The following is a 15,236-nucleotide window of genomic DNA, read 5'->3' on the forward strand; positions in this document are numbered from 1 at the left end:
GTTAGACACGTATGTCCAGCAATTAAATGTGAGCACTTGCACGAGCTCCATGGCTAGCAGAAGTGCTTGTGCCAAAGTGCATGTGTGTGAATATACCCGGTTACGCTAGTATTCTATAAAGGAAAGTGGGCACCTACTTTCCTTTATGGAATAGGTGCCAGTCTGGTGCCCTCTGGATGTCTATATATAGGTGCTCAGTTAAGTAATTACGCCCTTGTTGGGCAAATTATTATGTGCTGTTGGCATATAAGTATAGTAACTGCTACCGTGCATGGCAACACATGTTGATTCATAAATTATCTACCTGCCGTGTTAATTGCTGCTACTTGTGCAGTTAAGAGGAGGCATTAAGTTCATTTACACTAATTGGAAATAAACTTAATGCGCAGTAAAGAACCTTTGTGTACAGGAACTGCAGGTAATATGCTGCACTTTAGTAAACAGGCTTTTAAATTCTATTATGGCTTTTTTTCATCTTTTCTCTGTTAGACACTACTTTATACTTACACCACTTTACACTTAAAAATCAATGTTAAATCAGTTTCAGTCTAATTCTCTATTTATTAAATTAGAAATAATATGGGCCTACTAGCTGCCAGGCGACTGGACTCTCCAGCAGCAGCTCTTTCCATCGACTTAGAGAAGGACATCCAACAGTGACTTTGAATTCAGTTAGTCCAAGACTTTCAGCTAGCTGATTAGCTTTCTCCATAAGCAGTGGACCACTGACGGGAAACTTTCTGCTCCTGACTTGAGAAAACCACCGATGAAGAGCATCTTCTACCTCCTCAGCTTTTCCTGCCCGTTTTCATTTCCGTTGTGGATTTGTATTGTTTTGCCAGTCTTCCAGAAGCTGGTCTTTCTACTTCAAGATACGTGAAATTTGACTGGGATTGACACCATATTCTTTAGCAATGACTTTGTTTGTTTTCTAATTTTTTAAGAACTTCTATTCGTTCAGCCAGTGTAAAGTCTTACAGTTGCGCGATGACGACGACCCCAGTGTACACTCTAACAACATTCTTTTGCTTATTCTGCCTGTGGCAGCTAAAGAGGCGGTAAATTTGAAATCTCATTGGTTGTCAGGCGCCAATCGGCTTCCATATTCCGTGCGCGCGCTTATGTGGAGTCTTTCCTGCAGAGGAGTGGTCTTAAACCATGCATATAAGCGAATCTTGCATTTATCAGTGGTGCGCTAAACCGAAGTTTATAAATTGCCAGCCACCACTGAGGGTTTGTTCAATCCTAACAGACGCTGTCTGTGTGAAAACTGCCAAAAGATAGGCCAGATGCCATTACCAGCTCATATTAGTGGAAAGAGGTGAGCTTTAGGACCCTGGAGGATCCATGACGTTCTTATTCCCTCCCCCTTACCTCTTTCCACTAATATGAGCTGGTAATGGCGTCTGTTAGGATTGAACAAACGCTCAGTGGTGGCTGGCAATTTACTCAGACTGTCTGAACAATCCTGCTCATATATTGTGAAGACACACTTTGACCCCTGAGGCAGGCGCTTGTGCACCGAAACACGGACCGTGTCGGGTCTTTTTCACAATAAAGGACTGCCATTGTCTCTTTCTTGAAGGCCCAATGTTGCTTTTTCTTGTCTATGTAGACAATACGCTGACATCTTCTGTCCAGTGTGCAGTGGCAAACAAAAAAGCAATCAGGATGCTAGGAATTATTAGGAAAGACCAAAAATACTATAATGCCTCTATATTGCTCCATTGTGTGACCTCACCTTGAGTACTGCGTTCCGTTCTGGTCACCGTATCTCCAAAAAAAAAAAAAATAGCAGAATTAGAAAAGGTTCAAAGAAGAACAACCAAAGTGATAAAGGGGATGGAACTCCTCTCATATGAGGAAAGGCTAAAGAGGTTAGGTCTCTTCAGCTTGGAAAAGAGAAGGCTGAGGGGAGATATGACTGAGTTCTACAAAATCCTGAGTGGTGTAGAATGAGTAGAAGTGAATCGATTTTTTTACTCTTTCAAAAAGTACAAAGACTAAGGGACACTCAATGAAATTATATGGAAATACTTTTAAAACAAATAGGAGGAAATATTTTTTCATTCAATGAATAGTTAAGCTCTGGAACTCTTTGCTGGAGGATGTATTAACTGCAGTTAGCATATCTGTGTTTAAAAAAGGTTTGGACAAGTTCCTGGAGGAAAAGTCCACAGTCTGCTTTTGAGACAGACATGAGGAAGCCACTACTTGACCTGGGATTGGTACTATTTGTGTTTCTGCCAGGTACTTGTGACCTGGATTGGCCACTGTTGGACACAGGATACTGGGCTAGATGGACCCATTGGTCTGATCCAATATGGCTATTCTTATGTTGTTATGTCAATTGAATTGACAAATTAGAGGTTTCCAGAGATAAAAATCATCTCAATGACTGTGTAGATATTTTAGGGGGCCCTTTTACTAAAGCTTAGCGCAGTATAATGGACATTAGAATGCACTAAATGCTGCAGGTCCTATTTTTTCCTATAAGCCAGGGACACTTAGTACTTGCTAATGTCTGTTAGTACACACTAAGCTGTAGTAAAATGGCCCCTAAATTAGAATCAGGTCCTTATCTTTCTCAAGTTGTGCCAAAGGGAAAATCCATCATTAAGCAGGGATACATCATACTGATGCTGTATGTGTGATTTTTCACCTTTTCCATGATATTTGGTGAAGGGTCTCATAGATTAATATAGAAAAGGCCAGAAGAGGCTTTATGGAAAGTGATACGTCATGAATGAAATTTAAAAGCTGTCTGATATTCAGCTTATGTTTATGTGTAATGCAAATGCAAATCAGCAAAGTTTATCATGATGATATACGCAGAGTGAAAAGGAACCAAACCAGTATGATGATCAGATCTTTGTCTAATGGCTCAGTAATTCATGCCTAATTAAAACTGCAGCTGAAGGTGAAGTGGTGGGTATGTTCTGGTGTCCAAGTCATTATTTGATTTTCACTATCTTATACATCTCTCGTTAAGGGGCCCTTTTGCTAAGATGCGCTAAGAAATAGGCTTTTTAGCACGGGACTTTCCTGTGCACCAAGTTCATTTTTAATGTGTCCCACAAAAAGGCTTTTTATTTATTTGTGCAAGTCCCATGCTAATTTTTCTATTAGCGTGAGAGACCTGCAAAGTTAATAACATGGGAGCACTTACCGCCTCCTATTTAGGAGGCCCTACGTGTTCCCACATTAACTCTGCATTATCCAGTTAGTACATGCTAATGAGAACACGCTAGCTGGATAATGTTTCCATGCCTGTTCCCCACCCATGACATGCCCCCTCCTGAAAAAAAATTACAAAAAATAAATAGTGTGCAAATAGCTCGCACTGACAGTCAAATTATCTCAAAATACTTTAGTGTGTTTTGCGGTAAGCCTTTTATCATGCGCTAAGCCCGCATTAGGGCTTGGTACACTTTTGTAAAAGGGTGCCCAAAGGATTATGTTTTTATAATATTGTTATTTAAATATACCACGTTTATTTTAAAAAAAACCTCAAAGTGATGTTGACAGCATTTAAACCATTAGAACAGTGCTGATTACATAAAATTATAACAGCATAGAAAAAATGCAATGCCAAATACAAAATACAATAGAAACAATACAACATAAAACTTATAAGTGTCCATTAAAATCTACATCTCATAACGGGGTCCTTTGCACTCGGGCGTCCCATGGTAATTTTGGGATCGGCCAGTGCTAGGCACGTGTTTAGGGGTGCTACTGCTTGTTTGGGGGCAGAGAGTAGGCGCAGCTATGCTAATTGGTTAGCACATGGGCACTGCCACATGCAGATTAGTGCAGGATTAACATGTGAGCCCTTACCACCTACAAAATAGGTGGCAGTAAGGACCCACAAACTAACAGCCACACAATAATGGGGAAATTAGCAAGTGATCATTTTTGGAAAAATAGAAAAATCTGCCTTTTAAATGGCAGTGCTAAAAATATCCTCAGCCCGCGGGAAAGACCCGCGTCGGGGCTACCGCAGACTACTCATTAGCGCTGCTTGGTATTGTTAGTATTGTTGAAAATGAATTTCATCATTCCCTCTCAGTCAATGACAGACAAATAATTGTTTTAGTACCATGTTCAATAAGGAATATAGGGGCCTTTTTACTAAAGGGCATTAAGCTCTAACATGTGCTTCGAGGAGGAGTACCGCAAAATGTGTTAAAGCCTGTTAGCATACTAAGAGGCCCTTTTATCAACTGGCAGTGGGCTGCTACAGGGCCGCCGAGAGGGGGGGGACAGGGAGGACAAAGGTCCCCGGGCCGGGCCTCCGGAGGGGGCCCGTCGCCACCGCAGTTCGGGCCGCCCGCGTCTGTCGCTCCCGGAAGTAACTTGGAACTAACCTTAAACGCCTCCTTTCACCACCTTCACAGCAAGCAGCAACAGGGCAGGCCACTCCTTCCTTCCGTGTCCCACCCTCGCCTGACATAACGTCCGCGAGGGTGGGGCACGGAAGGAAGGAGAGGTCTGCCCTGCTGCTGCTTGCTGTGAAGGTGGTGAAAGGAGGCGTTTAAGGTTAGTTCAGGGCCCGGCCCGGTAGTGGGTGGAGGGGGGGCCCGACGACGACGATGACTTCGGGTGGTGGGGGGCCCAGGGTCGGCCTTGTCCCAGGCCCGGATCTGGCTCTCGGCGGCCCTGGGATGCTACATGGATAGTGCATGGCAAACAGCACTACTGCTGAGTGCGCCCAGGCACCGGGCAGTAGTTTTGTATTTGCTGTGCACCATTTCCTGCACCAGAAAATAATTTTGTATTTTCTAGCATGGGGGTGGGGAGTAAGCATGCCCAGTGGTAATTCGGGCAGTGCCGCTGGGTTAGCACCTGTGAACTTACCGCCTGCTAAATAGGAGGCAGTAAGGACTCAGGCAGTAAATGGCCGTGCACCAATTTTTATATTAGCACATTGTCATTAATGACCTCCAATTTTAAAATAACCTTTTTCCCATCATGGTAAAAAGTGACCTGGCGCATGGCAAATTCCACGGGCCCACACCACCGCAAGCCACTTTTTACTGCAGCTTCGTAAAAGGGCCCCTTACTCGGTCGTTAACTATTTTTTAAAAATATTTTGAGAGGGGGTGTGTCATGGGCGCAGAATGGGTGTAGAGGTGTTAACCAACTAGTGCATTCGCATTAGCGCATGCCTCTTAAGTAGTGCCTCTTAAGTCGGAGGCAGTATGTGCTCCTGGGTAAACTTTTTACAGGTACCATGCGCTAAAGTGAACATTAGCACATGATCTGGAAATAATTCTTCAAAAATGCCTTAAATTGTGCCAAGTTGAGTCTGACCATAGCGCATGGAAAAGTTCTGCGTTAAGATATGCTAAGCCCAGATTTTAATGCCCTTTAGTAAAAGGGCCCTATAATTCTGTGATACTAGCAAAAATTTAAGTTATATGATTTTGCTCTTAGATTCTTTTATCCATGCCTTGTATTTTAGACTGTGGAGGTATACAGAGAGGGGAAATGGGCATTATTTCAAGCCCCAACTACCCACAGCCTTATGAAAGCATGAGCCACTGTTCTTGGCTCCTGGAAGCACCAGAGGGCCATACAATCACGGTAAGCCTCACTAAGCATGTATGAATGTTGGAAATGTGGAGAAAGATCAGTAACCATGGGAAGTCATTTCAAAAGCCTTGTGCACCATATACACATGTAGAATGCAAATAGTGATTTCAGAAAACCCACCTCCCCGCTCCCCCCGTTTTCTATTTCTGTTGATGGCTCTCTCATTCTCCCTGTCTCCTCAGCTCGAAACCTTGGGGTCAACTTTGACTCTTCTCTCTCCTTCTCTGCTCATATCCAGCAGATTGCCAAGACCTGTCGTTTCTTTCTTTACAACATCCATAAAATCCGCCCCTTTCTTTCCGAGCACTCTACCAAAACCCTCATCCACACCCTTGTCACCTCTCATTTAGACTACTGCAATCTGCTTTTTGCTGGCCTCCCACTTAGTCACCTCTCCCCTCTCCAGTCGGTTCAAAACTCTGCTGCCCATCTCATCTTCCGCCAGGGTCGCTTTACTCATACTACCCCTCTCCTCAAGACCCTTCACTGGCTCCCTATCCGTTTTGGCATCCTGTTCAAACTTCTTCTACTAACCTATAAATGTACTCACTCTGCTGCTCCCCAGTATCTCTCCACACTCGTCCTTCCCTACACCCCTTCCCGTGCACTCCGCTCCATGGATAAATCCTTTTTATCTGTTCCCTTCTCCACTACTGCCAACTCCAGACTTCGCGCCTTCTGTCTCGCTGCACCCTATGCCTGGAATAAACTTTCTGAGCCCCTACATCTTGCCCCATCCTTGGCCACCTTTAAATCTAGACTGAAAGCCCACCACTTCAACATTGCTTTTGACTCGTAACCACTCGCCTCCACCTACTCTCCTCTCTTCCTTCCCGTTCACATTAATTGATTTGATTTGCTTACTTTATTTATTTTTTGTCTATTAGATTGTAAGCTCTTTGAGCAGGGACTGTCTTTCTTCTATGTTTGTGCAGTGCTGCGTATGCCTTGTAATGCTATAGAAATGCTAAATAGTAGTAGTAGTAGTAGTACTGGTACTTACATACATAGGTCCACAACATGCACAGCTTCAAATGGGTGCTTTCTAGATATGGCTTAGGCAGATCTGAAAAGAATGCCTGTTGTGACATATTCCTTGCTAGATAGGAAGTGACATACTCCCTACTGTTCAGGGAATAACAGCTGGGTTCCTCCAGGGACTCTTTCCTCAGTTACCAGCTGCTTTTCTTTTTTTCTAGAAAATAGCTATCCAACTTCTTCTTCTCTTTCCAACAGGAAGTACTAAAAAATTAGAACTCCCCCCCCCCCCCAAAAAAAAAAAAGAAAGAATAAGATCCTAGAGAAATTGTTCATTAACCACAAAGCCTTCTTTTCACTCTCACAGTCAAGCTACAGAGTCCCTTTTCTCATTGGGGTGAGTGGTTCTCTTAAACAATGCTTTGGTCCTCTTTTCTGGTCAGTGATAAAAGGGCTCATATTTCTAGTTCATCTCCTTTCCTTCTCCCTATAAGAAGGAAGGAAAACAGCCATGCTGTTCATTAAAGATTGGGGGAAAACATATGCAAATTAGTTCAGGTTCCTGCATTCACTTCTCTCCTTCCCCACCAGGGTCAGTTAAATGTTCCTCACCCGTTTCCTGACAGGTTTAATATGCAGGCCCCTGGAGCAGTTTTAGTGGGTGTGCACTTCAGGCAGGTGGACCCAGGCACATCCCCCCCCCCCCCCCCCATACCTGTTATACTTGTGGTGGTAAATATGAGCCCTTCAAAACCCACCACAAACCCACTGTACCCACATGTAGGTGCGCCCCTTCACCCCTTAGGGCTATGGTAGTGTTGTACAGTTGTGGGGATTGGGTTTTGGGGGGCTCAGCACACAAGGTAAGGGAGCTATGCACCTGGGAGCAATTTATGAAGTCCACTGCAGTGCCCCCTAGGGTGCCCGGTTGGTGTCCTGGCATATGAGGGGGACCAGTGCACTACGAATGCTGGCTCCTCCCATGACCAAATGGCTTGTATTTGGTCGTGTCTGAGATGGGTGTCCTCGGTTTCCATTATAGCTGAAAACCGGGGACTACCATCTCTAAGGACGACCATCTCTAAGGTCGACCTAAATGTTAAGATTTGGGCGTCCCCGACCGTATTGTCAAAATAAAAGATGGACGCCCATCTTGTTTCGATAATCTGTTTTTTTTGCCCGCCCCTTCCCGAGGACGTCCTGCGAGGGCGCCCTCAGGAAAACTTGGGCGCCCCGTTCGATTATGCCCCTCTATGTAAGCTGTGAAATCACTACTTATTTATAAGTACTGCCAATTCCATATTCAAAACCCCAGGTGGTGCTGCTCTCTATGTATTACCTTAGAAAATGGATGATCCCACTCTAAACTATATACTGGAAATTTTATAAATTGGCAGCAAGATTTAGGTGTCCCAGTGCCATGCGCTTAGTGCCAATTCTGTAACATCATCTTGGCATCAAGATGCCATTATAGAATAGTAGCGTAGGTCAACATTGTTGCGCCTAAAGTTAGGGGCCAAAATCGAACGGGGCACCCAAGTTTTCATGAGGGCATCCTCGCAGGATGGCTCTGCAAAAGGGCGGGGAAACCCGTATTATCGAAACAAGATGGGTGTCCATCTTTCTTTTTGATAATACGGTCGGGGAAGCCCAAATCTCAACATTTAGATCGACCTTAGAGATGGTTGACCTAAATGTTGAGATGGTCGCCCCGGTTTTCGGCCATAATGGAAATCGAGGGCGCTCATCTCAAAAACGACCAAATGCAAGCCATTTGGTCATGGGAGGAGCCAGAATTTGTAGTGCACTGGCCCCCCTCACGTGCCAGGACACCAACTGGGCACCCTAGGGGGCACTGCAGTGGACTTCAGAAATTGCTCCCAGGTGCATAGCTCCCTTACCTTGTGTGTTGAGCCCCCCAAAACCCACTTTCCACAACTGTACACCACTACCATAGCCCTAAGGGGTGAAGGGGGGCACCTAGATGTGGGTACAGTGGGTTTTGGGTGGATTTTGGAGGGCTCACATGTACCACCACAAGTGTAACAGGTTGGGGGAATGGGCCTGGGTCCGCCTGTCTGAAGTGCACTGCACCCACTAAAACGGCTCCAGGGACTTGCATACTGATGTTATGGAGCTAGGTATGACATTTGAGGCTGGCAAAAAAAAATTTACATTTTTTTTAGGGTGGGAAGGGGTTGGTGACCACTGGGGGAGTAATGGGAGGTCATCTGGTCAGTTTGGGCACCTTTTTGAGGCTTAGTCGCAAGAAAAAATGGACCAAGTAAAGTCGGCCAAGTGCTTGTCTGGGACGCCCTTCTTTTTTTCCATTATCGGCCGAGGACGCCCATCTCTTAATCACGCCCCAGTCCCGCCTTCGCTATGGTGCCGACACGCCCCCATGAACTTTGGTCATCCCCACGACGGAAAGCAATTGAGGGGGCCCAAAATTGGCTTTCAGTTATGCCAATTTGGGCGCCCTTCTCTTTCAAAAATAAGCCTGTAATTGTGCCTTGAAGCGCACATGCCTGTGATCCACCCATACTCTGCCCATTTTATGCCCCCTCATACTTACATGCTAAATGATGTCGGCACCTATGTTACAGAATAGTGCCTAGCACTTATGCGCCAATCACACACCTATGTGTTTCTTTAACTTACCTGCACAATTGGGGCTAGATTAAGTAAATGGCGCTCAGAAATCAGTGCCAAACAAAATCGACGCTCAACACTATTCTATAATGGGCACTCAAAAATGAGCACCTATTATGGAATACTATTGAGTGCCAATGTCAGCGCCCAAATTAGGGGCCAGGACTTATGTCTGAGGTAATTCTTGGCACCCAATTTAGGCACACATCTCTGGTATTCTAGAATATTGCATGCAAATTTTAGGAACGTCTCTGACCCGCTCATGCTACTTCAATGGCCACACCTCCTTTTGAGTTGCACACTGTAGTATTTGGGTGCACATTGTTATAGAATAGTGCATAGCAAGATGTGCGCCCAATTCCAAATTAGTTCTGATTAATATCATCCCTCCTTTTCCTTAGTCCTCCTTCTCCAAGGTTTTCCACGTCTCGCCTCCCTTTCCCTAGACCACCTGCCATTCCCTCCTCCCACGTTTTCAGTATTTCATCTTCCCTTCCCTAGCCCCCTCCAAAGTGCCCATAAATTAATTTCCCCTTCCCTCCATTCCTCAAATCCTTGTCCAATATTTCTTTTCCTGTTGCCACCCCCTTTCTTCACCCCATGTCCAATTCCCAAAGAAACATCTGCATTGTATAGGGCCATATGGAAGTCTACATCAGAAGAGGGCAAGACATGACAGCCCTTGAATGTGGGCCTGTGCTTAAAGGCCCCATGCAGTGCTGACAGCAGCACAGAGAGGTCTGATAGGATCCTGGGGAAGGAGGTATTGTGGTTGTTCAGGGGGAAGGAGGGGAATCACAACAATTTTTACAGCTGTTTCAGTGGAGTGGGGAGGTAGGGGGATTGAAAGGGGATTTATAGTTGTTTGGGGGGAGGGAAATGGAGTGAAAGAGGATCGGCACACTTCAGGCTGATACCCGGAAGCTATGTGGATGCTAGCCAATATTCAATGCCAGCACCCACTTAGCTAACCGGGCGAGTTTAGGACTGCTTGAAAGCAGTCCTAAATTCACCCAGTTAGCTATGCAGGTGCTGGCACTGAATATTATTAGCACCTGCATAATTTCTGGCTGTCCCCTGTAATGCCCCATGTGGCCTGGCTCAAAAATGGATGTTTCATGCCAATATTCACTGGCACTGCCCAGTTAATTGTTGCTGAAAATTGACAGCCAGCTCCAAGCGATTTATGTGGGCAGTTGCTTCTCCTGCTCACTTAAATTGCTTTGAATATTGACTGGGTAGTTAATAAATTACAAATCTTGGTGAACATGGAAAACGTACTGAGCCAAATAGATAAATTAAAGAGTACTAAATCACCTGGCCTGGATGGTATGCTTAAAGAATTCAAACATGAAATTGCTGACCAGCTTTTAGTAATCTGTAACCTGTCATTAAAGTCACCCGTAGTACCTAAAGATTGGAGGGTGACCAATGTAATGACGATTTTTAAAAAGGGTTCCAGGAGCGATCCAGTAAGCCTGACTTCAGTGCTGGACAAAATAATGGAAACTATTATAAAGAATAAAATTATCAAACACATAGACAAACATTGTTTGTTTAATGGGACAGTGTCGGGATGAATTCAGCCAAGGGTAGTCTTGCCTCACCAATCTGCTTCATTTTTTTGAAGGTATGAATAAACATGCGGATAAATGTGAGACGGTTGGTGTAATGTATTTAGATTTTCAGAAAACCTAAGCAGCTAAGGCTCTTCAACTTGGAGAAGAGATGGCTGTGGGGCGATATGATAGTGGTATATAAAATACTGAGTGGAGTGGAACAGGTAGATGTTAATCACTTGTTTACTCTTTCTAAAAATACTAGGATTACTGGGCATGCAAAGAAGCTACTAAGTCGTAAATTTAAAACAAATCGCAGAAAATATTTCATCACTCAATGAGTAATTAAACTCTGGAATTTGTTGCCAGAGAATGTGGTAAAAGCAGTTAGCTTAGCCGGGTTTTAAAACGTTTGGGTAATTTCCTAGAAGAAAAGTCCAAAAGCCGTTATTAAGATGGACGGGAAAATCTACTGCCTATTCTAGAATAAGCAGCTTAAAGTCAGTTTTACTGTTCTGGGATCTTGCCAGGTACTGGTGACCTGGATTGCTCACTTTTGGAAACAGGATACTGGGCTTGATGGACCTTCAGTCTGGCCCAGAAAGGCAATGCTTATATTCATATGTTGTTATAACAAAGTTCCTCATGAGAGACTCCTGAGGAAATCAAAAAGTCATGGGATACAAGGCAATGTTCTGTTGTGGATTAGGAATTCGTTATTGGACAGAAAACAGAGGGTAGGGTTAAATGGCCATCGCTGAATAATGGCTGGGATTCCTCCCATTTGGAAGCTGAGAGTGCTGCTTACATTGTATTCCCATACCCAGGCAATCCAAGGAGCAGTAAACAGGTTCAAGAATGCTGTCCAGATCCTCTGCTTAGACATGCAAAACAGTCATTGTGCTACCAGGATTCTCACTTTACCTTTTTGTTTTTTAAAATAATTATGCTAGATTCTCTTAACCAAGATTACTTAGATGTCGTGTTTATCATTTTGAATGTGCTAGTGATATCACAGTAGGCATACTGTTGATCATTCTTTTTTATCCCTCTTTTCCTTTAGCTCACATTTACATATTTTGACATCGAATATCATGTGCGCTGCCGCAGGGACTCAGTCACTGTACTGAACGGTGGATCCCCTAGTTCCCCTATAATAGGACAGTACTGTGGAACTACGTCTCCTGGTACCATTAAGTCTGGTTCCAATAAGCTAGTGGTGATCTTCAACTCTGACCATTCAGTTCAAGGAGGAGGATTTTTTGCAACATGGACTACAGATTCCTTGGGTAAGAGAACATAACATAGCATAATATAATTTCAGATTTATAGTCCGCTCTTAGCGGAGTACAATCACAAGAAGCTGGACATTACTAGGAAATATAAAAAGAGTATAATCATAAAATTAATAAGAACATCACTGTTCTAAGCTAATCCATTGTGATCACTTTTTGTTACCCAATACATATTTTTGAAAGAGTAACGTTTTAAGGTACCATCTATACATTTTATAGGTCAGTGAAATAGATAAAAGAGAGGAGATCTCCTTGCTAAATTTTTCTGCAAGATACGCAAAAAGATTCTCAAACAGTTTTAATCTCCGTATGTCTCTAGAAGTTGGAAAATTAAAAAAAAAAATTGGGTCTCCTATAAGTGAGTTAGTAAATAAAAAATGGTCATACCAGTACTGAGGAGGTAATCCATTTAGAATCTTAGGGTCTTGTTTACTAAGCAGCGTTATAGGTGCATTAACATTTTTAACACACGTTAACTATGTACGTCCCTACATGGTTAGCAAGCACGCTAAGTGTAGGTGCGCTAAAAACACTAACGCACCTTAGTAAACAGGGCCCTTAAATAAAAAGCATGCCAATTTAAATAAAATCCTTGTCTCTACTGGGAGCCAATGTAATTTAATATGAAAATGAGAGACTATCGGGCTCATTTTCGAAAGAGAAGGACGCCCATCTTTCGACATAAATTGGAAGATGGGCGTCCCTCTCACAGGGTTGTCCAAATCGGTCTAATGGAAAAACGATTTTGGACGTCCCCGACTGCTTTCCATTGCAGGGACGGCCAAAGTTCAAGGGGGCATATCGGAAGCGGGACTTGGGCGTGCCTAACACTTGGATGTCCTCGACCCATAATCGAAAGAAACAAGGACGTCTTTGACGAACACTTGGACAACTTTACCTGGTCCTGTTTTTCTTACAACCAAGGCATAAAAAGGTGCCCGAAATGACCAGATGACCAACTGAGAGAATCAGGGATGACCGCCCCTTACTCCCCCAGTGGTCACTAACCCCCTCCCACCCTTAACAAATATTTTTAAAAATATTGATTGCCAGCCTCAAATGTCATACTCAGATGTGTACCTGGGAGCATTTATTTGAAGTCCACAGTAACGCCCCCTAGGGTGTCCCATTGCTCTCCTGGGATGTTGTGTGGCCAGTCCATTAAGAATGCTGGTTCCTCCTACATCCCAATGGCTTGATTTTGTGTGTTTTTCAATTGGACATTTTTTTTTGGGGGGGGGGGGGGGAGTCAAAAATGGACCAGAAAGATAAATGCACAGAGCACAAAAAAATCTAGTCAATAGCCATTTTCAAATAAAAAAAGATAGACCTTCTCTGTTTTGAAAATGGCTATATCCTCCACTTGAATTTTTAGCAAAATGGCCCAGGTTCAACTTAGATGTCAAATTGAAAATCCCCCAGGGATACTCTCATGTGCTGAGGGCTCTCTTTGGGGTCCTGTCCAACATCACAAGCCCACAACCAGAGCTTACTAGTGCTTTGCTTCTGAGAAAAGCTCAGAAAGAAATTTTCTCTATGGCAGCCTGTAATCCCAGCCTCAATGTTTGGGACTCCACTCACTCAGGGTGACTGTTCCTCATTTCTCATCCCTTCTTAGAATCCTTCTCTGATGTATTCTCAGGTAACAGATCACCTTTATGGTACACCTGATGTGCCCTTGACACCTTCCTTAGGAATATAACCCTGGTTTCTCAGCTTTCACAAATATGCAAATTAGAAATACCAGATGCAAATCCACTTTATTATCACCCTGCTGCAGTCTTGTGAGGAACAACTTCTTTCCAGCTTATCATTCAGCTTGTTTCTTCTCCACTGAGCCCACTTATTTGAGAGACCTGGGTCTCAGTTTAAAACAGCCTCCTCCCCTGGACAGGACTCTCATCACTCAATTTAACTTTACAGTCCTGTCCTCCACCCCCCCCCCCCCCCCCCCCCCAGCTGCTAGTTAACTTCAAATAATACTCAGTTCCATTACTACCATATCAGTAGCCATGTAGGTACCATCTTGGTTTTCAGAGGGCTCTCCTCCTTCAAGCGTCAGCTGTTCCAATTCATCTCCTCCTTTCACTTCTTTGAAGGTGCTCTTTATAGGATGGCTAATAATCCTCCCCAACTCTTTAGGCCCCTCCCCCTGGTTCCAGAAAGGTCCAGGCCCAGAACTCTCTCCACCTTTCTCTCACCTACTCTGAGCTTCCCCTGGTGGCCTCTTCAGGGAAGGGCAGGTCCTATACCATGATCACCCCCTAGCTGTCCCTTCAGGTCATTACATGAACATACCCCTTTTGGTTCCCTTAGTGACCAGATCAGGGCATTTTCCAGACTTTTCCCTGGGACAGCGCCCTCTGGCGGACTCCTCAGGCTAGGGCAGTCCTGTGTTTATCACAATATCATATATCTGATAATCACCCAGAACAGACAAAAGATAAGAACTGTATCGTATTTCTCATAGGAAGCTCTGGGTCAATGAATATGACCCAATTTATTTCAGGAAATAAATGCTGATCATTTCATTAGATCAGAGCAAACAACCCTAATGTCATCACTAAATTTCACTCATAGAATATAAACGTTCTTCTAGGTTGTGGTGGTTTAATCCATTCAGACAGTGGAACTATCAAATCTCCTAACTGGCCTGAGAACTTTCCTGCCAACAGTAGATGCACATGGACTATTCGTGTACATGAGAGCAAACACCTAGTGATAACATTCAACAATAACTTCCAGATCCCAGATAGCAGTGGACAGTGCCAAGGCAGCTATGTCAAGGTCAGTAGCATTTCTGTTCTGCAATTTCTTGCATGTACTGGAGAATACTTGATCGATTCCCAAGTGTGTTTCGTTTCTGCTTATATGCAGGTTCAAAATTACAGGGGTAAATCTATAACAGGTGCCTTCAATTTGGCGCCCAGAAGGTGCATGGTAGGAACCAATTCTGCAACAAAAAATAAAGAATTCTTGTTGGGTGCAGAAATCCAAGGCAGCAGTATGTGATGGGAAGTAAGATACTAGTGTACACCGGCAGGGTAATCATATCTGCTGACATTAACAATTTAACCAATGAAACAAATCAGTAGTCAGAACTAGAGGTGTGTTAGCATGAATAGAATGAGGTACAACTAGTTTAATAAAGAGA

General features: G+C 43.8%; 1 protein-coding gene across 2 annotated transcripts in view; it reads left to right on the forward strand.

Annotated features, from left to right (window-relative positions):
- CUBN (cubilin) overlaps positions 1-15,236 on the forward strand; it is a 697,556-nt gene that overhangs the window by 576,027 nt on the left and 106,293 nt on the right. For both annotated transcript variants that reach the window (XM_030199596.1, XM_030199602.1), the window contains exons 52-54: positions 5,468-5,589; positions 11,851-12,076; positions 14,682-14,869. In XM_030199596.1, the coding sequence (XP_030055456.1) occupies positions 5,468-5,589; positions 11,851-12,076; positions 14,682-14,869 (536 nt within the window). The remainder of the gene's footprint in view (positions 1-5,467; positions 5,590-11,850; positions 12,077-14,681; positions 14,870-15,236) is intronic.

This window comes from Microcaecilia unicolor, chromosome 1, assembly GCF_901765095.1.
Source record: "Microcaecilia unicolor chromosome 1, aMicUni1.1, whole genome shotgun sequence".
In the NCBI taxonomy this organism is placed as follows: Eukaryota; Metazoa; Chordata; class Amphibia; order Gymnophiona; family Siphonopidae; genus Microcaecilia; species Microcaecilia unicolor.